The following is a 22207-nucleotide window of genomic DNA, read 5'->3' on the forward strand; positions in this document are numbered from 1 at the left end:
GTTCATTGCATTTTTTCTTTTCTGATTAAAATGAAATTATATAACTATGTTAGCTAGCTTAATTTCTCTAATGTACTTTTATGTCAATTCTGAAACTAATTGAGTGCTGGTGAATTTGCTTTGTTACTCTTCATAGTAATATTGATATTATAGTAATTTGCTTCAAGGGTACAACTAACTCAACTGTCTATTTACTTCTTGTTACTAACTCATATAGATAGCCGATATAGTAATACACATTATATAATACAACATCTGTGTGAGTAACATGTAATAAAGCAATTTTCCCGACATCACAGGCTCACAGCACTTCCCCTTCTCCAAACTTGGAATGGTACTGAAAACAAACTTTTTCTTTAAGCCTGATCTTTTCTCCTGCTGCCATTTCCTGGCATCCACAATTGCTGGGTTCGCATTCTTGGAGTAGTTTCACCTTGAGAAAATAAATCAGGGAAAAACAAAAAATAATTAAATCAGGCAATTACATAGACATTGCTGTCAATTATCAGGATCAAAATTATGCAAAGCAGTTTACCAAAAGTTCTATTTCCATTTCAATTATCAGGATCTGACAAGTTTTATCAATACATTTGCTTCTTTCCTGGTTAGAGAAAGCATCTAAACTGACGTGAACATACAACTCCAGATTGAAATAAAGCAAATTAGATGGTATGACTATCATCACAGAATTAAATGTTAAGCAAATTGATCAAAAGACTGTAGATGCCAGACAGCAAGAATGGGGAATATTTGCCCTGCAGCCACTGTCCGGTACCAAGTATGTGATATCCTTAAGTATGCTTATAAATTAATTGCATTGCTACTTTGAGATAAACTTTTCTTAAGCTTGCTAATATAGTAGTGTTGTAAAACAAGTTCAAATATTAGACCTAATAAGGCAGTGAGCGGAAAAGAACAAAAAATAATGAAAGAACAGGGAACTGTCAAGCCTAATCCAGTAGAGAATGATAGATTATGTTAATAATCTTGTATATTATTTAGTTTGTATATTACTAATGTACCCCTAACCCAAAAATCCTTTTGTAATCAATGAGCTGAGAAAGGTACGACAAATAACCTCACATTCATATAGAGAAGCGTTTAAAGTCCCTCCTTGTCTTTCCTCTTCTCTCTCCTCTCCTTATCCTCTTTCCTCTTCATTCTCCCTCTATCTCCTCTCTGTCGTATCACCGTATGTACCTCCTCCTCTCTCTTCTCTTCTCACCTCCTCCTCTCTCTTCTCCTCTCATTCTCGATCCTCCTCCTCTCTCTTCTCCTCTCTCCTCTCATTCTCGACCTTCTCCTCTCTCTCTTCGTTTTTTTTATACTTAGCTTGGTGTTTTCCATGGCCAAATTAATGGTTTTTTGGTGAAATTCGACCATGAAAAGTGTAGATCTACACTTTTTATGGTCGAATTTGACCTATTTAAACCAAATTCAAGCATTCAAAGCGCAGCCAATTTCAGTTAATAAGGTATGTTTTTCGAGTCTTTAATTTTTTTTTTGGTTTTTTTTTTAATAATATTTTCGGTTTTTGGCTGTTCGATGTTGTTGTGGTGGCTTGTGTGGTTGTTTGGTGCCATGGTGGTTTGGTTTTTGGTCGGATCTGGGTCGTTTAGGAGGGTGGGTCGGTTTTAGGGTGAGGTGGGTTGGGAGTTTTTCGGGTTTCTGGGTGTTGGGTTGGGATTTTGATTTTTTTTCTTTTTTTTTTTGTTTAATTTGATTGGGTTGTGGTAGTTTGTTTTGGTGGTGGTGGTGACGGTGGATGTTTGAGGTGGGTGGTGGGGTGGTAGATCTGGGCTCGTTTGTGTGGGTTAGGGTTAGGAGGGTATGGGATTCGGTGGTGTGGGTGGTGGTAAGGGGCGGGTTAGGGGGGCTAGTGATACGGGTTAGGGGGCTGGTGGTGTGGGGTGGTGGTGAGGGGTTAGTTAGGGGCTGGTGGTAGTGGCGGTGGTCTGATGTAGGGGTAAGGGTTTATTTGGTGGTAGGTGGTGGTCTGGTGGATGATACGCCGTGCCGTGGTGGCGCGGCTTTTTTTTTTATTCCATAAAAGCAGTTTCCGACGGAATTTCCGTCGGAAATTTCCGACCGAATTGTATCCGTCGGAAATTTTCGACCGAATTGTATCCGTCGGAAATTTCCGACGGATTTTCCTGGTGCTGTAAAAACCTCTTCGACGGAAAATTCCGTCGGAAATTCTGTCGGAAAAGTGTTTCCGACGGAATTTTCGTCGGAAAAAGACAGATTTCCTACGAAAGGTTTTCCGACAACCGGTTACGACGGAATTCCGTCGGAAACTGGTTTTCCGACGGATTTCGGGGTGGTTCCGACGGAATTTTTCCGTCAGAAATGACCCTTTTTCTAGTGGTGATTCAACATACATTACCTACATCCAATCTAAGTGAAACACTTATAAAATTGGGGAAATATATCATATGGAGGTAGGGGTGTCAATTTGGATAAATAGTTCGAATTTGGGTTGGATTCATCAGTTTCGAGCTATAAAGGATCGCTTTATAATGGATTGAAATGATTATAGCCTGTTCACATTTACTTAATTTCAATTCAGTTCAGCTCCAATCAGTTCAGTTCAGTTCCAATCAGTTCAGCTCTTAATTTCCCTCTCACATAAAATATTCATTTCAGCTCAGTTCAGTTCAGTTCAGTTCCAATCAGTTCAGTTCCAACCAGTTCATTTCAGTTCAGTTCAGCTCAATTCAGTAAATATGAACAGGCCCTTAGTGGGTCGATTTGGGTCGGATTTGAAAATCATAGGGTTAGTTCGATTTGGTTTTTTGTTTAATTGTGGTTTCTATTCGGGTCGGGTCTTAATCGAGTCGGGTTGTAGTTGGTTCGAGTTATAGTCAGTTTGGGTTGAATCGAGTCGGTTTGAAAAGGGTTTAGCCAGTTTAAAGTGGGTTTCGGTTCAAAACAGTCTGGATTTTAATAAGGTCAGTCTGTAATCAATTCGAGTCATAATCAATTTGGGTTAAACCAGGTCGATTTGAAAATGGATTTCGGTTCAAAACAGATCGTGTGAAATTAGGGATCTGATCATTATCGATTTAGGTCATAATCGGTTTGGATTGAACTTGGTTGGTTTGAAAACGGGTTTACCCAATTTAAAGCGGTTTCAGTCCAAATCATATTGGGTTAGTTGAAATCAAATCGGGTTATTATCTAGTCGAGTTAGTCTAATAATGGGTAGGAGCTGGTCATGTTATAATCAAGTTAAATCATAAATAAATTTGGTTTATTTGAGTAGTAGGTTGAACCAAATCAAATAAAAAAGATATTGGGTTATAGGTTGTAAATAACTTAGTCATAATGGGTTATCGGTCTTAAATGGTTCAGTCTCAACGGTCGTAAACAGTTCGGTCTCAACGGGTTACAGTTGGAAACGGTTCATTCATAGCGGGTTATGGGTTATAAATGGTTTGGTCACAACGGGTTACGGGCTGGACCAGCTCAGTTTTATCGGATTTTTGCCAGATTTAAATGGTTTTTGATTTACTATTAGGTTTATTTAGACATATATAATCGGTTCGAGTGGTTTCTAGTTTCGGGTTGTAGTACCCCTCATGATTGCTTTAAAAGGATTTGATATACTACTTGTACCATCTAGAAGCATCTTCTTTTTTAGGGAGCTCATATGCTAAGATTCAATGGTTAAGCGTGCTTGGCTGGGAGTAGTTTTGGGAAGGGGACCTCTTGGGAAGTTTTCTCGGGGAGCGCATGAGTGAGGATAAGATGCACCGGAAGTACTTGTGTTGGTCTGTGAGGACAGTTGTTGGCCCTTGATGCGTATTCTGTGACAATAAATAGATTCCTCCCTAATTTGTTTGGGGTCGGGGTGTTACACGGGTTGTACGATTTGGCTTGTTAATGGGTTGGGTTAGTAACCATTCGCATAAATTCGGGTTAGTTTAGTTTTGAGTTTAAAAAATTGAGCCGGGTTGGTTTTCGGTTTCCAAAATTTCGGATTTTTAATGGTTTAACAGCTTTTCGGATCGGTTCGAAACAGTTGTGTTTAACGGTTTGGGTTAGAATCTGACAACTCATTATGGAGGTAACTTAACACATTCAACTATTGGAGAGTCAAGATCATTGCTATTTCAATAATAAACATATCAGATCAGATAATACCTTGTCTTTTTATTTAGGTTTAGTTTTTGTTAAATATCATTAACTTCGTTAGTAAAATTTTGACAAAATTACAACATTTGTCACCAATCTCAGGTAATTTGCTTTAACTTCCATTGCTCCATACTACTAATTCAGTTCTTATTATTTAATTTTTTTTTTTTTTTATAAATAGTTTATTTAATTTTGATTTACTACACTTTAATTTCTTTACTGCTAGAAATGCTAAGCTAGCTAGGATTATCCTAGGTTTGTTCTGCGACGCTGCTCATTTGAGTTATTTAATTACATTTTTTTTTTTTTTTGAAAAAAGTTATTTAATTTTTTTTTTTTTGAAGGGGGGAGATTAAATTCATTAATAAAAAGCCATACGGCACTTACATAAGAGATCGTAATCGAACAATACAAAGACGACCGAACAAATTACAAGTTCGAAATAAAAGAAACTACAATTGCACGCGCAGAATGACGTTCTTAAGTACCCTTGGCTCATATAACACTGTCCTATGCAGCCTCTTGCAAGGGGGTCTGGCAATATGATGTAATTTCTGACGAGAACCTTCATTGGCTCAGAATCCCGTACTCCTCGACCTGAAATCAAAATTGGTGTCGTACACTTCACCATAGACAAGACCAACTCCGACTCAAACACGGATATCGGCATGGAAGCAAAACCCTTTAGCCCAAACCAACAGAAGATCAAACCGAAGCCCCATAGCCAAAAAACCCGGCTTAAATCCTGCACCAGAAGATCGGTACACCGATCTGCAAGCCCCATATCACTCCAACACACCACACAAACAGAAAAAATAATAAAACTAAAAAACACACAACGACTTCTAAAAGGAAAAACAGAACGAAAACTAAACCCTAAAACAAAATACGAAACCCTAACATCCCACCCCGCCGTCAAACCGATTCCCACCACCAACGCTCTGGGAGACACCAACCCAGCCCACGAACCGCCGGAAAGAAACGCACGGACCACCGAGGCCCGCCTGAGAAGCCCGAACCCCACACGCCCCCGAGCCGCTGCAACGACAACCCTACACGAGGGACTTAGAACGGCCCTACACGAGGGACTTAGAGGGAGAAAACTCCCCCTCCCCGTTCTCGTAAACCACGTCGCGGCAATGGACAAGAGGGTGGGGAGAAGGCGCGGCGGGGAGGCGGTACAAAGAAACGACGGCAGGCCGGCCTCATGGTCGGAGAAGAACAACGACGGCGGACGAAGGAGCGGTGCGGCGCAAGATGAAAGGCTGAAAACACGAAAAACCATAACGGAAAAAGAAATAAACAAGCTAAAAGGGTAGATCGGAGGCTCGCCGACGCTGTGGCGTGGGCGGTGAACCACACGCCCGCCAGCGAGCCTCATGGCCGGAGAAGAAGAAGAGGGGCGGCGGTTATGGGAGAGATAGAGAGAGAGGATTTTTAGAGAGAGAGAGTAAATTACACCTTTAGTTTAATAAAAAAAAAAAAAAAAAGTTATTTAATTACATTGCTCCATACTATTAATTTTATGTTTTTGCAATAAAGTTCTTGTTAAATTAGAAATTTGGATGATCCAAAAATATGAGCGTGTCTTTAAATTTAATTAGACATGGAATTATGGAAAGTGACTTACCCTCCCAATTCTTATGAGAAGTTAAATTTCTTATGAGACATGGAAAGTGACTTACGTTCCCAATTCTTGACGAAATTAAAATTTTCATGTCAATTTCTCGAAGAATGCTTTATACATACCAACCAAACAAGAGTGAGTATGTAATTTCCTAGCAAGTCAACACATAAAAATTTGATTCCTATTTGATTCAAATAAACACTTGAAAGTTGAAAGTTCTAAATTTGCGAACAAAAGTATTCCAAAAATTATACTCGTACATAGTACAGAAGTAAATACATCTAAGTCTAATTTCCGGAAAAAAAAAAAAAAAGAAAAAAAACAAACAAACAAAAACAAAAAAAAAACAAAAATTTTTAAGAAGGTTGGTATATCTTGTACAATTGTGTTTCATAAACAGTATTGTACTCCGTGGTGTGAATTGTGAATAATTGACGGGAAATTCAATTGGCTTGAAATTTATAAGCTTTCCCCGTATTAAAGTTTGCTCCCTTTATTTTTTAAGCGACACATTATGCTTTTTAGCACGATTCACTTGTTATAATTTTCATTTTACTTACGAGTATCTATTTAAAATTTACTCCGTATGTTATTGTTGATTCTGTTATAATCCGTATTTCCATAATTCCATGATATCAATACTCCTTAATTCCTTATGCATGTACTACTCTGCATCTGAATAAAATTAGCTTGACATAAATTGATTAAATTCTATGAACCTATTAATAGCGAAAGTTGGAAGAAATTACAACTTACTGATAAAATTGTCACCACTCAGCAGCAGTATCATTGGTTTGAAAATGGAAAAGCAACTTTATAAACATGGAAAAGTCGAAGAAATTACAACTTACTAATAAAACTGTCACCATTCATCAATATCACTATTTACAAGTGTGAAGATGAAAAATCAACGTCAACATGGAGAAGTCGAAGCAATTACAGCTTGCTTGAAAGTGACTTTAATTTGTTGAACCACTTATTGTAAGGATTATTATTGATATACAATTTGATATTCTTTACATTCATCACCCCATTTTCACCATTACTTTTACTATCTCCTTTTTCTTACACAAATTTCTGCAAATCAATTCAAAAATGGATGTTGGAACAATCTTGTCTGTTGCTCAAACTTTGTTAGCAGCGCTGGATTGTGATCATCTTAATAAGATTTGCTCCACTGCTGACTACAAATCTAAACTCAATGAACTCCGTCTCACTGTCAAAAGAATCAAGGCCGTGCTCGAGGATGCTGAGGCCAAGCAAGAGTTGTCGCAACAAGAACAGCTCTATATTGAAGAACTCAAGGATGCTGTTTATGAAGCCGATGATCTCTTCGATGAGTTTGTCACTCTTGCTGAGCGCAAGCAGCTCACCCAGGGTATAAACGATCGTGCGCTTTCTGTTTTTACCAAGTTTGGTACTGCTTACAAAATGACTCAGGGGGTGAAGAAGATCAAGAATAAGCTGGATGCTATTGCTGATGATAAACGCTTCAGCTTGAGCATTGATCCTAAGCCTATTAAGTTTCGAAGGCCTGAGACATGTTCGTATGTGTATGAAGCTGATGATATCATTGGAAGAGGGCTTGATTTAGAGAAGATTGTTGGTATGTTGCTTGATTCCAATGTTCAACAAAATGTTTCTTCTCTTCCTATTGTGGGGATTGGTGGGTTGGGAAAAACAGCGTTTGCCCAACTTGTGTATAACGATGCGAGAGTCACAACTGCATTTCCATTAAAGTTGTGGACTTGTGTTGCTGATGAAAATCAGGAGCTGTTGGATGTGCGAGGGATTCTTGATAAGATTCTAGCTTCGGCCAAAGGTGAAAAGAAGATGAATGAGGATTTTACCATGGATGTGTTGCAAAGCAAACTTCGAGAACAACTTGCTGGGAAAAAATACTTGCTTGTTTTGGATGATGTATGGACTGAAAATTATGAGCAATGGCAAAATTTGAAGCAATACTTGATGGGAGGTCAGAAAGGAAGTTGGATTGTGGTTACAACGCGCTCACATCGAACTGCGGAAATCATAGGAGACGGTCTAAAGCATGAACTAGAAGGCTTGTCAAGGGAAGATTCATTGTGTTTACTTAAAAAAGTAGCATTTGGATCACAACACTCAAACCCTCCCGAAGACTTGGTCAAAATTGGTGAAGATATTGTAAAGGAATGTGCTTTTGTCCCTCTTGCAATTAGAGTGGTGGGAAGTCTTCTCTTTGGCCAAGAAAAAAATATGTGGCTGAAAATTCAAAAGTTGGGATTAGCGCAAATTAATAGAAGCGAAAATAGCATCATACCTACATTGAAGCTGAGTTACTATCAACTTGAATCCCCATTGAGAAGTTGTTTCTGTTATTGTGCAGTGTTTCCTAAAGATTATGTGATGGAGAAGAATACATTGATTAGGCTTTGGATGGCACAGGGCTACATCCAATTGAATGATGATCATCAAAGTCCGGAAGATCTCGGTGAGGATTATTTCTCGATCTTGTTGCAAAGAAGTTTCTTGCAAGACGTGAAGAAAGACAAAGAAGGTAATATTGAATCATGTAAGATACATGATTTAATGCATGATCTTGCTCAACAAGTTGTGGGAAAGGAGATTTGCAGAGTGGAAACCATGAATGGGAATGTAGACAAAAAAGTTCGTCATATTTCTCTTATTAGACGTACAAAAAATTTCTCTTCTACTAATAATAAGAGCCAGCTACGTTCATTTCTTCATGCTTATGATCACTGGTATTATCCTAAAGAATTCAATCCAAATGAATTCAAGATGGATCAGCTTTGTGTGGCTGCATTAGTAGGTAATTGGAAGTATTTAAGGGCACTGAACTTGCATAGTTCAAGAATCAAGAGTTTGTCGGGCTCAATAGGTGATCTGATACACTTGAGGTATCTAGACCTCTCGCACATTAAAGGTCTAGAAGTTCTCCCGAGATCTATTACAAAACTATATAATCTCCAGACTTTAAACTTATCAAGTTGTTGGAGATTGAAAAAATTGCCAAAAGATTTGAGCAAGTTGGTTAAGTTGAGGGTCTTGGATTTAGATGGTTGTACTGTGCTGAGGTATATGCCAAGGGGCATGCGTAAGTTGAATTGCCTTCACAGTCTTAATCTGTTTGTGTTGGGAGACATGCCATCAAGTAAGAACAGCTTACTTGAAGGGCTGAAAGATCTAAAAGCTCTAAGTAACCTGAAAGGTTCTCTTCGCATCCTGGTTCGATATATGAAGACAGGTTATAAAATAAATGGTGAAAAGGAAGGTGGGTGCCTGGTGAACAAGGAACATCTTAAAGAACTAATCATTAATTTCTACGAAAATGGAAGAAAGGAGTACTATGAAGAAGCAGTGATGGAAAAGTTGCAGCCGCATCCTAATCTCAAATTATTTGGTATGACGGGATATCAAGGTGTGAGAATGCCAAGTTGGGCTAGGGACAATTATAACTTGGCAACCTTTCTCCCTAATCTTGTTCAAATAGGTTTTTGTTATTGTGAGAAATTGCAGCATTTGGGACAATTACGGCTTCCTCAATTGAAAATATTTGAGTTGCATGGTTGTCCAAACCTAACAGCTATATTGGAGTGTCCTGCATTGGAAGAGCTAAAATTATCTTCATTCAATGAAAGATTGAAAATAACAGCAATATCAGGGGGAGAGGCCTCATCTTATGAAATTGGTCCCAATTTAAGGTATGTTGGAATCGACAATGTGGCATGGCTTAATTCGCTGCCCATCAACTCTTTTCATGATGGTGCGGAACTTTACATAGAAGGGGACAAGAAGGTTGAAAGTTTGGGGGAAGCTATGGAGGCGTTTCTTTGCTTCTCGGCTTCCCTGAAAAAGTTGACAATTAGAGGTTGCGACAAATTGAAGAGTGTAGTACGTGGAGGTTTAGAGCATCTCTCTGCCTTGGAGGAGTTAGTAATTGCTAATGATTGCAATAATATGAGTGAATCAGAAGAAGTAGAGAGAGTATCCTTTTGTCAATCCCTTCGCACATTGAAATTGTATTATCTTAGTGAGATGGTAGAATTGCCGAATTGGATACAGTACTTGTCTGCCCTTCAAACCCTTGATATTATCAGTTGCAAAAAAGTGGAATCAATGCCGAAATGGATGTCCAACCTCACCTCTCTTAGAGAACTTACAATCAGTTATTGTTCAGCCCGGCTGCAAGAAAGATGCCAAGAACCAACCGGAGAGGACTGGCCCCACATTCAACACATTCCTTCCATTAAATTCTGTTATTGGGATGAATTAGCTCTTCTGGTTTGATAATGATCAGGTGAACTATTCAACTTTTACATCTTTGTTGTATTATTGTATTTCTAGACTTAAGGATTGCAATACTTTGTTACTTGTTAGTTTGTGAATGATGAAGAATTACTAATTCCTGTGTCTTGTGATTTTCATAATCCTTTTTGCACACCACCTATTTGATGAAATGACTTCTTATAAGGAGTACTACAAAACCTCGGCTATTATAGTAATAATTATTCTTACTCCTACGAAATCACGAATCTATGATGAAATGGGTTCTTGAGATGGATTAATTATATAGCCTTGTGACCTAGATGAGCTACTACTAATTAAACTAACAACATTGTCACCATTTTAAGTGATGTTCTTATTATAATATTTGAGAGTGACTGTACTTGAGAATCTTGTTTTTAATTTTTATGTATTGATGCTCAGGTTTTTCTCATGAAGGAAATGGTGTCCAGAAATCTTGTACTTATATCTCAATCAACGACCCTGACTCGCTATTTTCTTGAAGACGGAGTTGCTACATTCTTCCATCAGAAAATTGTATTAATTAATACACTACTATCCAAATGTTGGTGCAATCTTTTCATTTTACTTCTTTTCCGGGTAGCTAGTAATATTGTATGAGATTTTGTCATAAAGTTTTTCTCATGCACTCTTGTGTGATTATGAAACAGTTGAGATGCTGATGAATTTAATTTATAATTCTTCATACTAATGAATTCTGTCATTCTAGTAATTTGCTTCAATGGGTAGGACTAACCCAACTCATTATTTGCTTGCTGTTATCATTCTTACAACCTGAAGGTCCATGAGGTTCGTTTTGTTTCTAAACCATATTGGATATGCAGCTGTGTTGTGTAATGTGAAATCGAGTCTCTGCCAGCTTTATTAGGCTGTTAGTGTTGGTCAGAGGCATCAGTCCTGCCTATCGTGTTTTTATTTTAAAAATTTTTATTTTGATGAGAACTTGAGAAGCATCTACAAACATTAACAAATGCTTCAGTACAGTGAGGCTTCTAGCCATGCTTCTTATAATTTTCAGCATAAGAAATGTTGATAACCTTATAATCATCATTAACTGAATCATACCCAAGTCCACACATTGTAATGTTATTTTTAAGAGCAAAAGGTGAGATAGGCAACTCCTTCATGGCTGTCGTAGTTGGATTTACTAATAACCACGTCTTAAATGGTTCATTATGCAGCAATATCAACCTTTCACAAGAGGCAACATTACTCCTTTCGGTCAAAATATAAATGCGATCACTAAGATTAAGCTTGCTAGCAAAAACAGTGATTTCTTCACTCCTGTAGTGGGCATTTTTAAAATGGACAGAATAGAAAGATGAAGCAGAGTCATTGGAAACAAAGAGGAGTGATTCTTGTGTTGTTGGGATATGTTTGATTCGATTTAGGTGGGTTTTGATGAAATGGGGTTGTGAAAGAAGAGACTTCCATGGCTTCGATACACAACGGGATCTCCCGATTGATTTTAAAGGTAGCCAGGAGAGTATGTTGACAATGATGTCTTGTGGAAGCACCTCCATGTATGCTGGCTATTTGGACTTTTTGGAATGACAATCAAAGGCTTAAGAGGATTCAAATATAATCAAAGAAGATTAAATAGAGCATTTTTTAAATTGCAATTGAAGCTAATATCAATTCCTAGTGTTGGTAAAACACTTAAAATACGAGCTGAATACTTTCACTGAAGCCTTTTACATTCCTGCTATGTTCCCAGATTCAAAATCTCTCAAGTGTAACTGTCTGTCCAACTGCAAGTGAGGACTGTCTTTTCTTCACATCGCTTGGTATGTTATATACGGAGTACCTCCGTAACATTGAAATTAATCCGTATTAATTTTACAAGACAAATAAATAAATAAATAAATAAAAAGTATGAGTACGAGTAAATGTATTTAAATATTTTTAGGTGGTTACTCATATCAATTAAATTGCTGAAATTTGGCCTATTTACTAAATTACTGTAGAAAAATAATCATTATGCTAACTTCAAATCATTGTGAGAATAAAATTTGCATGTTGTGTCCTCTAGTTTATTTAATAAAACAAATTCAAAACATATCATACTAGTTCAAAATCAAAAAGGTATGGCTCATGTTGCAAGTTTGCAACGAATATAAAGTAAAGCATACTCTTAATACATGTAAAGAGAAACAATTACCAACTAACTATGAAAAGATGAGCAAAATACCAAAAGTTGAGGATTATTCGTGTAATTATTCCATTTAAATTAAGATTAAAGAGTTCTTCAAGCTTCCAAATGTTGGACTAATCATTGAGAAGTTAAATCATGTGGGAAGTTATCCCATTAACTACACAAACCATCATGTAAATTAAGCACTCTTGAGATAAAAAATTGCCCATAATTACCGTGATTGGACTGATTGGAGGCTGATAAATTACTGCTACAAGTCCGCTTCAAAGTTTAAACCCTACAGATGCTCTCTATCTGCGTTAAGATTACGTCTACACTAGCATACAAGGCATGATACAAATGGAGTAACAATTTGGAGTCAGCAGTTCATTTACCCTTTCCTCTGCCTCTCCGTGTGTATCTCCTGCAACTGGCTGGCTAAAATTTTGTGACAGTTCCTCCTATTGCATGCTAGAGCTGTTTTGGGAGCCATTAACCACATAATCAGTTGGTATGTCAATAACCGGTTCCTCTTGAGGGTTTACGTTATCTTCCATATGAATATCACGTTCTGCTTGGCTTGAATCAACCAAAATTCCAATTCTCTCCTTCAGATGGCCTTGCCTCATTAGCAGTGTCCTGTGCTTGAGCCAAACTGCCCAAAAGATGAGGTATGGATATGATAAGGTTTTCTTTCCGTTATAATGCTTTTTTGAACATAGATAAGTTTTTATCAAGAAAGTGTACAAGTTACGCCTGACTCACCCAGATGCAGAACACCCATAGCCATTTACTGCTGTTGTGCCCTTCAACTGCTGTCCAAAATAGGGACAGATTATCAATATTCTTCTACTTTAATAAGCATAGTGGACTGCTGTCCAAAATAGGGGGAGTGCGAGAAAGTTTAAACTATGGAAGAAATGATTATTAGACAAGAACACAGCTATAAAGGCTTATGACTTGCAAAATAGAATCAAGGCTTATGACTTGCAAAAACAAAGGAATTACATAGAATCTAACCTTATCTAGTCTATCATCCTCTTGAAATCAGATGTCATTCATTATCTGAAATCAAACAAACCTCATTGTTTTAATTGCAAATAGAGACAAAGAAAAACAATCCACTCCTCAAAAACTTCAGTATAAAATCACACTACTTAGCAGTTAGCACTAGTTAATGCAGAGAATAAGAAAGTAGCCGCCATAATGATAGCTGCATCAACATGAAGACTAAGAGATCCAGGCATGCTTACACAATTATACTTATGCTAAGAGATCCAGATGGCATGCTTGGCCAGTAAAATAAAGACTCCAAATTTACAGAACTGGAAGCCATAATCATTCAGAAGAATCAAAATGTAAAAAATACTACTTGTGGAAGCATCAGAAAAAAAAAAAAAAAAAAAAAAAAAAAACACACACACACACACACACACACTAATCAATGCCTCTTTGATAATAAATGCACTTTGCATCAATCTAACAATATACAAGAAATTTTATAGGTTTGTCAAGTGCAGAATGAAGGATACATTCAAGCATTGTTCGACAAATGAATTTGCCAATTCAGCCAACTGTAATGTTTATTTCTGGGAATTATATTAGTGACATAATCAGACACTAATAAAAATAGACAGATAATTAAATAAAACTTGAATACTCACTGGAATAGCCTCGTTGTCGGGTTCACCAGCAACATATTGTTTTCCTCATCACAAACAAAAATTAAACCATCACAAGAACACATATTATTAACAAGGGTGGAACCAAAACGAACAGAGCTTGGTAGCAAAAGTGGTAATTTCGTCGAACAGGTGGTGGGCATTATTCAATTGGGTTAAATACAGGGAATGGGATTCCTCTGAAACAAGGATTAGCGATTGTTGTTGGTTAGGAAGATGTTTGGTTCGATAAAGGTGGGTTTTGATGAAGTGAGGTTGGGTTAGAACTTAGAATAGATTTCCATGGCCACGGATTTTGCAGATAGTCGTGAAAGAATGTCAAATATGAAATAAGTTGGTTGTTTTGTTTAAATTGGGAGAGCTCCCAATATTTTTTATACTACTTTCAGAATTTCATAAGGAGTATAATTATATGAATTAGGTCTTGTAAAAATAATTTCAATTCAACAAAAAATAATTTCAATTCAGTTTATTAAAAATTATTTCAATTCAGTAAAAATCAGTTCCTTTATGAAGAAAATATAAGTAAAATAATTTCACTTCAGTAAAAATAATTTCAGTTCAACAAAAATAATTTCATTTTAGTAAAAATTATTTCAGTTATGCAAAAATAAGATGAAGTAAACGAGGTCTTACTAGTCCATAAATATTACTAAAGTAACAACCACCGACTTCATTACTTTTTTCAAGTTGTACATGTGTCAGCTTCTCATTCATTTTTTTCCACCTAACTTTTTTTTTTTACTTTAAAAAAAAAAATCAAAGTATTGATTGCAAAGGTTTTTTTTTTTTTCGGTAAGGAGAAGGCCTTACCAGGCCGGAACCTCTCACGTGTCCAAATATTGATTGCAAAGTAGTTGTCAATACTTTTTCTTTTAAAAACCTTTTAAAAATTTTAAGAAAAACAAACATTAACCTTTTTTTATATGTGATTACTCCATTTATTGCAAAATTTTATTATTGTGGACATGAATTTTCTTTACTTACCCTAGACTTGTCTTAGGTTGGTTTAGGTAGAAATATTGTTTGGCTTGAGGGTGATCGTCCAACGACCGATTATTCCCCCTACCAGTGGTCTCCAAGACATGTGTTAAAACATTTAGATCTTCGTTTTTATATGCGAAAAAATTATAAAAAGTTGATAACAATTAAATTTACAATTAGACGAACTAAACAAGATTGCACATGACTATATTCTTTTTGTAAACAACGAGAATTTATGGTCAAAGTTTGTAAAGTTTGACCAAATTTGGCAATGGGGTAAAAAAAAAATCGGGACGGAGGGGGTACATGAGCGGTTGGGACCATTTTGAGCGGATTAATTATAAAGGTCAGATTATTTAAAGTTAACCCGAAGGTGGGATTATATTTAGCAGACGCCTCAAAGTTGGAATTACGGGCAATTTTTCCTTATATTTTTTCTTTAAATTTACCAATTTTTACTAAACTATTTACTAAACTAGATTTATCTTAGACACCTAATGTCACGTTGAGCATGATTATTGCAGCCAAGTCTATGTTTCTGTACGCTCTGCTGCTCCGGTGCTCCCTGAGTGTATATTCACAACAGTAAATGACAAATAACCAACTAACAGATTTACAAGCACCTGAGATATAAATTATACAAACAATCGAAAATATTTTTTACATTGAAAGCCTCAATTATATAAATATGAGGTAATATATATATGAGGAATACATTCAAAAACTTTGAAATACACTGAAAATATAAAACATGAGCTGATGTAGAACTACTAACAGAGCTACTGTTAATACTTAGGTAGAGCAGCAGCTTCGTGTTTTGCTGGTTTGATTAATGAGAATATAGTATAAGTTATGACCTAAGAAGCACACCCAGTCATCCAACAGAAACACATTAGCACCCAACGCAATTAAAACAAAGAGTGACACAGAATGACAGAACTATATATAACAAAATTGCTTCTTTCTTGAGGTTAAGAAGATAATGAGTAAATTAACTTATTGCTAAGTTATTTGAATTTGTAAGTGAGCCAAGCAAAACGGCAGACAATTGATTCACCAGTTGACTCGTTATATATAGAACAGCAATCCCCTGTTAGATATCTGTGAAATAGGCAAACTAAAATCAATATATCTGAAATATCCACCTGTAGCTCAGTAGCTGATATATTTGTTACGTTAATGATTCAGGAATTCTTGTTGTGAAGCAAAAATTTGGGGAAGTGTTGCACACAAGTTCAACCATGCAAAAATTGAATGTAGATGAACTACTAAAAATAAGAAACTGAGGGTGTTAAAAGAAGTGATCACTACGACATCTTTATACTTCGTATAAAAGATACAAGACAGAACGAAGATGATCAAACCTTTGCAAGACTTGAGTCAAAAATTTCATAAGTTCATGACCTTCAGTCGAGTTAGCCTTACCCCTCAAAGTATTATACTAGAATGACAGTACCTCAACTGCTTGACAATCATATAAGAGATAAGTGTGCACAAGAAAAACTTAGATAACAGTGACATAATTACAATCAAATGAGAAAAGCGTGCAAGAAAATTTGAATAGTAGTGTCATTCAAGTTTCACAACATTGTCTTGAAGAAATTCAGCAGCAAGAAAAATCCACAATCATGTAAGAAAAGATGCCACTTGAGCAAGAATCACATACTATTCACACAATTTCATTAATGCAACTTGAGATTTGTAGCAAATTAAAAGAAACATTTCATCGAACAGTGTAGGTAGAATAAATTAAGGTAGAAAGAATCACAGGAAACATTGAGTGAGTGATTCTTCTTTATTTACTAGTAACAGAGCAAAGCAATCATAAAGACTACAAATACATTTATAATTATAATTGGTTACATACACAGATGTAAAAATTTCACAACATGAAAAAGTTCAATAGGCTACCCGAATACAATGTTAGGGATGTGTTGAATGTGGGGCCAATCTTCTCCAGTTGATTCTTGGCATCTTTCTTTTAGGCGTGCTGAGTAATAAGCAAATTTAAGTTCCCTTAGAAAAGTGAGTTTGGACATCCAATTTGGCATTGATTCCAATTTTCTGCCATCCCCAATTTGAAGAGATTGGAGGGCAGTCAAGTAGCTTATCCATTTGGGCAGTTCTACCATCTTTGAGACATAATTCAATGACAACGAGCGGAGGGACTGGCAAAAGGGAAGCTCTCTTACTGCGGCTACTACTGAATTAGAGCATTCTGTAACTACTAACTCCTCCAATGCAGAGAGACATGCAAGATTCTTCTGTATGGCTTTATTCGCACCACTCTGAAAAGGCAGCGATTCAAGCCATGCCAAGTTGTCTATTTTAACTTGCTTCAAATTAGAACCGATGTCAATTATTTCTATCATGGAAATTGTATAATTCTAGGTGTCCCAATGCAGGACACTCTAGAATACCAGTTAGGTTTGGGCAATCCTGCACGAATAATCTTACCAAATAAGGAAGCCTTACATGTCCCAACTTCTGCAGATTCAAGCAACCGTAAAATTCCATCTTAACAAGATTGGGGAGAAAGGTTGCCAGGCTATCTTTCTTTGGCCAACACGGCATTATCACACCATGATATCGAGACACACATAACTCCATGAGATTAGAATTAAGTGGCTGCAACATTTCCATCACTGCTTCATCATACTCCATTTTCTCTGCCACCTCATCATCACTATCAAATATTAACTCTACTCTTCTGAGATGTTCCTTGTTACCCAGGCACCCTCCCTCCCTTCCTTTAAATATCTTATAAGTGTTTGCACTTGCTTTGATAAATCGGATCCAGATACGAAGATAACCTCTGAGGTTTCTAAGAGCTTTTAGATCTTCCAACTCATCAAACAACTCTTTCTTACTTGGACCCATTCCTCCCACTACAAACCAATTAAGAGTATGAAGGCAAGTCAACATACCCATGCCCCTTGGCATACACCACAACTTATTACAATTTTTTAAATCTAAGACCCTCAATTTAACCAGCTTCCTCAAATCTTTTGGCAACTCCTTCAAATAATCACAAAATCTTAAGTCTAAAGTTTGGAGATTATATAGTTTTGTAATTGATCTAGGAAGAACTTCTAGTACATAATTGTATGAGAGGTCTAGATACCTCAAATGTATTAGTTCACCTATTGAGCCCGGCAAAGTCTCAATCTTTGATTCACTCAAGTCTAAAGCCCTTAAGTACTTCCATTTAGCTACTAATGCATCCACACAAAGCTGATCCTTCTTGAAAAAACCATGCAACACTTCAAATTGAAGAAATGAGCGTATACGGGTGTTATTAGAAACATAATTTAGAGGTTTACCTTGTAAAGCGAGATGTCGTACTTTTATGTCCACATCTCCATTCAAGGTTTTCATCAAGAAAATCTCCTTTCCCACAACTTCTTGAGCAACATCATGCATTAAATCATGTACCTTACATGACACAATATTGCCATCTTCATCTTTGCTCACGTCTTGGAAAAAACATCTCCGTAACAAGATTGAGAAGTATTCTTCCGCGAGATCTTCCGGGGTCTGAGGCTCATTAAATGGGATGTAGCCATTTGCCATCCAAAGCCTTATTAATGTATCCTTCATCATCACATAATCTTTAGGAAAAATTGCACAATATCCAAAACAAGCCTTTATTGCAGATTCAAGCTTATAGTAGCTAAGCTTCAAAATAGGCATTATGTTAATTTGGCTTTCTTTATTAACTGCTAATAATCCTATCTTCTGAATTGAAAGCCACTTACTCCTTTCTTGTCCATAGAGAAGACTTCCCACCACTCTAATTGCAAGAGGCACGTACGCACATTCCTTTACAATATCTTCACCAATTTTGACCAACTCTTCAGGAGGGTTTGAGTCTTGTGATCCAAATGCTACTCTTTTCAATAAACACAACGAATCTTCCTTTGACAAGGCTTTAAGCTCGTGCCTTGGACCATCTCTTATAATTTCTGCAGTTACATGTGAACGTGTTGTAACCACAATCCAACTTCCTTTCTGACCTCCCATCAAATATTGCTTCAATGTATGCCATTGCTCATAATTTTCAGTCCATACATCATCCAAAACAAGCAAGTATTTTTTCCCAGCAAGTTTTTCTCGAAGTTGTCTTTGCAACCCATCCATGGTACAACCATCATTCATCTTATAACCCGTAGCTGAAGCTAGAATCTTATCAAGAACTCCTTGCACATCCAGCAGCTCCTCATATCCATCAGCAACACAAGCCCACAACTTTAATGAGAATGCAGTTGTGACTCTTGCATCGTTATACACAAGTTGGGCAAGCGCTGTTTTTCCCAATCCACCAATCCCTACAATACTAAGGAAAGAAACATTTTGTTGAACATTAGAATCAAGCAACATGCCAATAATCTTTGCCAAATCAGGTTCTCTTCCAATGATATCAGCTTCATACACATAAGAACAGGCCTCAAGCCTTCGATTCTTAGAAGGCTTAGGATCAATGCTCAAGCTGAAGCGTTTGTCATAAGCAATAGCATCCAGCTTATTCTTGATCTTCTTAACCTCTTGTGCCATGTTGTAAGCAGTACCAAACTTGGTAAAAAGAGAAAGCACACGAACTTTGATACCTTTAGTGAGCTGCTTGCGCTCAGCAAGAGTGACAAACTCATCGAAGAGATCATCGGCTTCATAAACTGCATCCTTGAGTTCTTCAATATAGAGCTGTTGTTGTTCAAAGAGTTCTTGCTTGGCCTCAGCATCCTTGAGCACGGCCTTGATTCTTAGGACAGTGCCACAGAGTTGATCAAGTTTGGATTTGTAGTCAGCAGTGGAGCATAGCTCTTTGAGCTGAGAACACTGCAACGCTGCAAACAAAGTTTGAGCTACAGACATGGCTGTTCCAATATCCATTTTTGGTTGCAGAGAGTGAGAGTCTTTGAGAGAATGAGTGAGTGAAGGAGAAAAGGATAGTGAGTGATAGAAAGTGATACCGAATAATAAGGTTGTTCTTAGTACTAAATTAAATTACCTGAGTCAATGTTGAAGGTATAAAAAATTATCTAGATTACCTGTGTACATGTGGGGTAGTAACTAGTAGAATTCAATACAATGCCAACTTCTTAAAATGAGTGAGAAAGGTGTTAGTGGCCACTTACCAATTAACAAGATATAATAATTGACCAAATTAAAAATGAATGGGAGTGGTATTAGTAGTGACCCCAACATGATGATATCCGCATTTCATGGCAAGGTTCTACTAACTAATCTTGGTTTAAGGTTAAATAATGGACCAACAACTCTAAACTTGTGAATAATCAAATGTAACTTAAAGCAACTAGTCTACTAAATAGTCTTTGTTTCGACGTACTATAGCAAGTAGCAGGTATGGGTCAACTTCTCCTCTTGGTAAGCCATATATTTATAGTTGTTCGATATGGTACCGAGTTATTGGCGGATAGGATCACGTGTAGGCATAGTGGAGCACGTGGTGACTTGCTATTCCCCAGGATGTTGCAATATATAAAGTGAAAATAATAATTTTTGATAATAATAATAATAATAATAATAATAATAATAATAATAAATAAATAAATAAATAAAAAAAGCAAACTTTGCTTCTCAAAAATTAACTAATAACATGTGATTTGTGAACCATAAACCTTATTTAACAGTCAAAAAATAAGAAATCATTTCCTCAAAAATAAAAGAAATCATACCCAATTCAAGTCCAAACGTAACGTATAAACTACGTATTGAAAATCATCAAGATCGAGTATAAGAAGACCTCGGCAAAACCTTACCTTAATTAATCTCCCTCGTTAATTGGGTTTGTTAATTAACTAATACCAATCCATCAATCACATGAAGAAAATTTAACTTAGCAAATGTTGTCATTTTGTCGAACAGGTGGTGTGCATTATATATAACTCGGTGATATATATAGTATGCTCAAGATACTTGGGAAAATGAAATGAATATGAGTTTTTCTTTTGTTGTGGCATGTGGGGCTGTGGGAATTACAGTATTATGTTACGAACTTGGGATTGTGTTGCCCTTGATGTTTTGATGATGACACAAGTCAAATCAATGGACTAATGTATTTTGTGAGTCTTGTAGTCTATTTATAAGTTACAGGAATCACTCAAGGCAAAGGAACACAAGGAGCTAAAAGTCAAAGAGATCAGCTGAAGAGTTCCTGTGTAGGATCTAGAGCTTCGGAGCAGAAGCTAAGGAAAGAAGACTCGAAGCAGAGATTTCTTAGAGAAGCATAAAGTCTGAAGTAGTTTTCTATTTTAGATTTTATGTAAGTGAAAAATAATTAGGATTAATGCTAAGTGGAATGCGTTTGAAAAAGGATTAGTATTGACTTGCTAAAAAATAGGATAGTTTGTTTAAGAAAATCTTTTGTGATTTATCTTTTAAGCTGATAATTTATTTTCAGAAAAAATACATTTTTGCAAAACAAACTTCCTAAGCTTACACAACTGACTGTTGATTCAGTCTTCTCCACTCACGAACATACTGCTTCCTTAAGGCTCAACGTGCCCTGGTTTTAGGACACGATTGAGAGTTTTAGAAGTAGTGTAGAGTAGTGGCGTTGATATGCAGCAGTGGTGGTGTGAGTGGTGGAAAGTGCGGCGTTTTCTCCAAGCAATGTTTTCCTATAAATATCGAAGTTATTTTCTGGATAACTTTACCTTGCTCAAATACTTTCATCTTTCTTTCTTGTTAATAAACGAGTCAAGAGTCGCATTCCACTTAAGTGTTTTTCTTAATTACTTTCACTAGAGTTTATCATTGAGATGTAATTTGGGAATTGGGAGTTTGAGTAAACTCTAAGAGAAGTTAGAAGAGAAAGAGAGAGAAGAGAAGAGTGGCAAGTGGTAGGACTTGCTGCCGGGAACTTTAAGTTCATAGAGGAACCTGAAGATTGATTCTTTAGCTTGTAATAGGTTGTTTGCCCCTGTTATAGTGGAGAATCTTTCCTAAAATCCCAAGTGGTCGTGGTTTTTCCTCTTGTTAGGGCCAAGAGGTTTTCCACGTAAAATCTCTTTGTGTTCACTTTGAGTTCCTGTAACTTAGTTATTTTCAATTCCGCAAAAATTTAGCTCAATTCTCTTAAACTACAATTCCCCCCCCCCCCTCTTGTAGTATTCCTCTAAAGTAACAGATTGGGTAAGAAGGAATTCTCATTGGATTTTTTTGGTGAAGCAACTGATTATTTTTTTAAGAAAATTTAAACATAATTGTGGTTTCAAAATAAGAAAAATTAGAAATAATAATCCCAACTTTCATCAAGGCATATGACAGTGCAATTAAAATACTAGCATGATTGCTCATTCTACAAATATAAACTTG

At 36.6% G+C, this 22207-nt stretch overlaps 3 protein-coding genes and 1 long non-coding RNA gene across 5 annotated transcripts; 1 reads left to right on the forward strand and 3 right to left on the reverse strand.

Moving 5' to 3' along the window:
• Window positions 1-6767: 6767 nt before the first annotated feature.
• Window positions 6768-10754, forward strand: LOC145594649 (putative disease resistance protein RGA1). Of its 2 annotated transcripts, none has more exons than XM_081650979.1 (2): window positions 6768-10061; window positions 10487-10754. In XM_081650979.1, exon 1 carries the CDS (start codon window positions 6860-6862, stop codon window positions 10049-10051), a length of 3192 nt encoding a protein of 1063 aa, XP_081507105.1. In that variant the 5' UTR covers window positions 6768-6859; the 3' UTR covers window positions 10052-10061; window positions 10487-10754. The 2 variants fall into 2 exon arrangements, with proteins under 2 accessions (XP_081507105.1, XP_081507104.1); XM_081650978.1 differs by having other exon boundaries at window positions 6769-10061; window positions 10472-10754.
• Window positions 10755-11061: 307 nt separating this feature from the next.
• Window positions 11062-11592, reverse strand: LOC145594001 (putative F-box protein At4g38870). Its single transcript, XM_081650349.1, has one exon. It carries the CDS (start codon window positions 11590-11592, stop codon window positions 11062-11064), a length of 531 nt encoding a protein of 176 aa, XP_081506475.1.
• An 852-nt stretch (window positions 11593-12444) lies between these two features.
• Window positions 12445-14203, reverse strand: LOC145596196 (uncharacterized). The gene is made up of 4 exons (XR_014103081.1): window positions 13868-14203; window positions 13224-13268; window positions 12969-13015; window positions 12445-12858 (listed from the first exon to the last, which is right to left on the reverse strand). It is a non-coding gene; the product is annotated as an uncharacterized LOC145596196 (long non-coding RNA).
• A 2573-nt stretch (window positions 14204-16776) lies between these two features.
• LOC145594002 (putative disease resistance protein RGA1) lies at window positions 16777-19759 on the reverse strand. Its single transcript, XM_081650350.1, has 2 exons — window positions 17327-19759; window positions 16777-17205 (listed from the first exon to the last, which is right to left on the reverse strand). The coding sequence occupies exons 1-2, from the start codon at window positions 19757-19759 to the stop codon at window positions 16777-16779; spliced, it is 2862 nt and encodes a 953-aa protein (XP_081506476.1).
• Window positions 19760-22207: the final 2448 nt, after the last annotated feature.

Source organism: Chenopodium album, chromosome 19 (genome assembly GCF_948465745.1).
Source record: "Chenopodium album chromosome 19, dcCheAlbu1.1, whole genome shotgun sequence".
Taxonomy (NCBI): domain Eukaryota; kingdom Viridiplantae; phylum Streptophyta; class Magnoliopsida; order Caryophyllales; family Amaranthaceae; genus Chenopodium; species Chenopodium album.

What these genes read in the sequence shown, in the direction of transcription:
- LOC145594001 (XM_081650349.1), bottom strand. Translation starts at nt 11,592, where the DNA reads ATGGAGGTGCTTCCACAAGACATCATTGTCAACATACTCTCCTGGCTA.
- LOC145594002 (XM_081650350.1), bottom strand. Translation starts at nt 19,759, where the DNA reads ATGGATATTGGAACAGCCATGTCTGTAGCTCAAACTTTGTTTGCAGCG. An exon ending in ATGTAAGGCTTCCTTATTTG is followed by an intron (nt 17,206 to 17,326) that starts GTAAGATTATTC and finishes TCTAATTTGAAG; the next exon opens with CAAGTTAAAATAGACAACTT.
- LOC145594649 (XM_081650979.1), top strand. Translation starts at nt 6,860, where the DNA reads ATGGATGTTGGAACAATCTTGTCTGTTGCTCAAACTTTGTTAGCAGCG.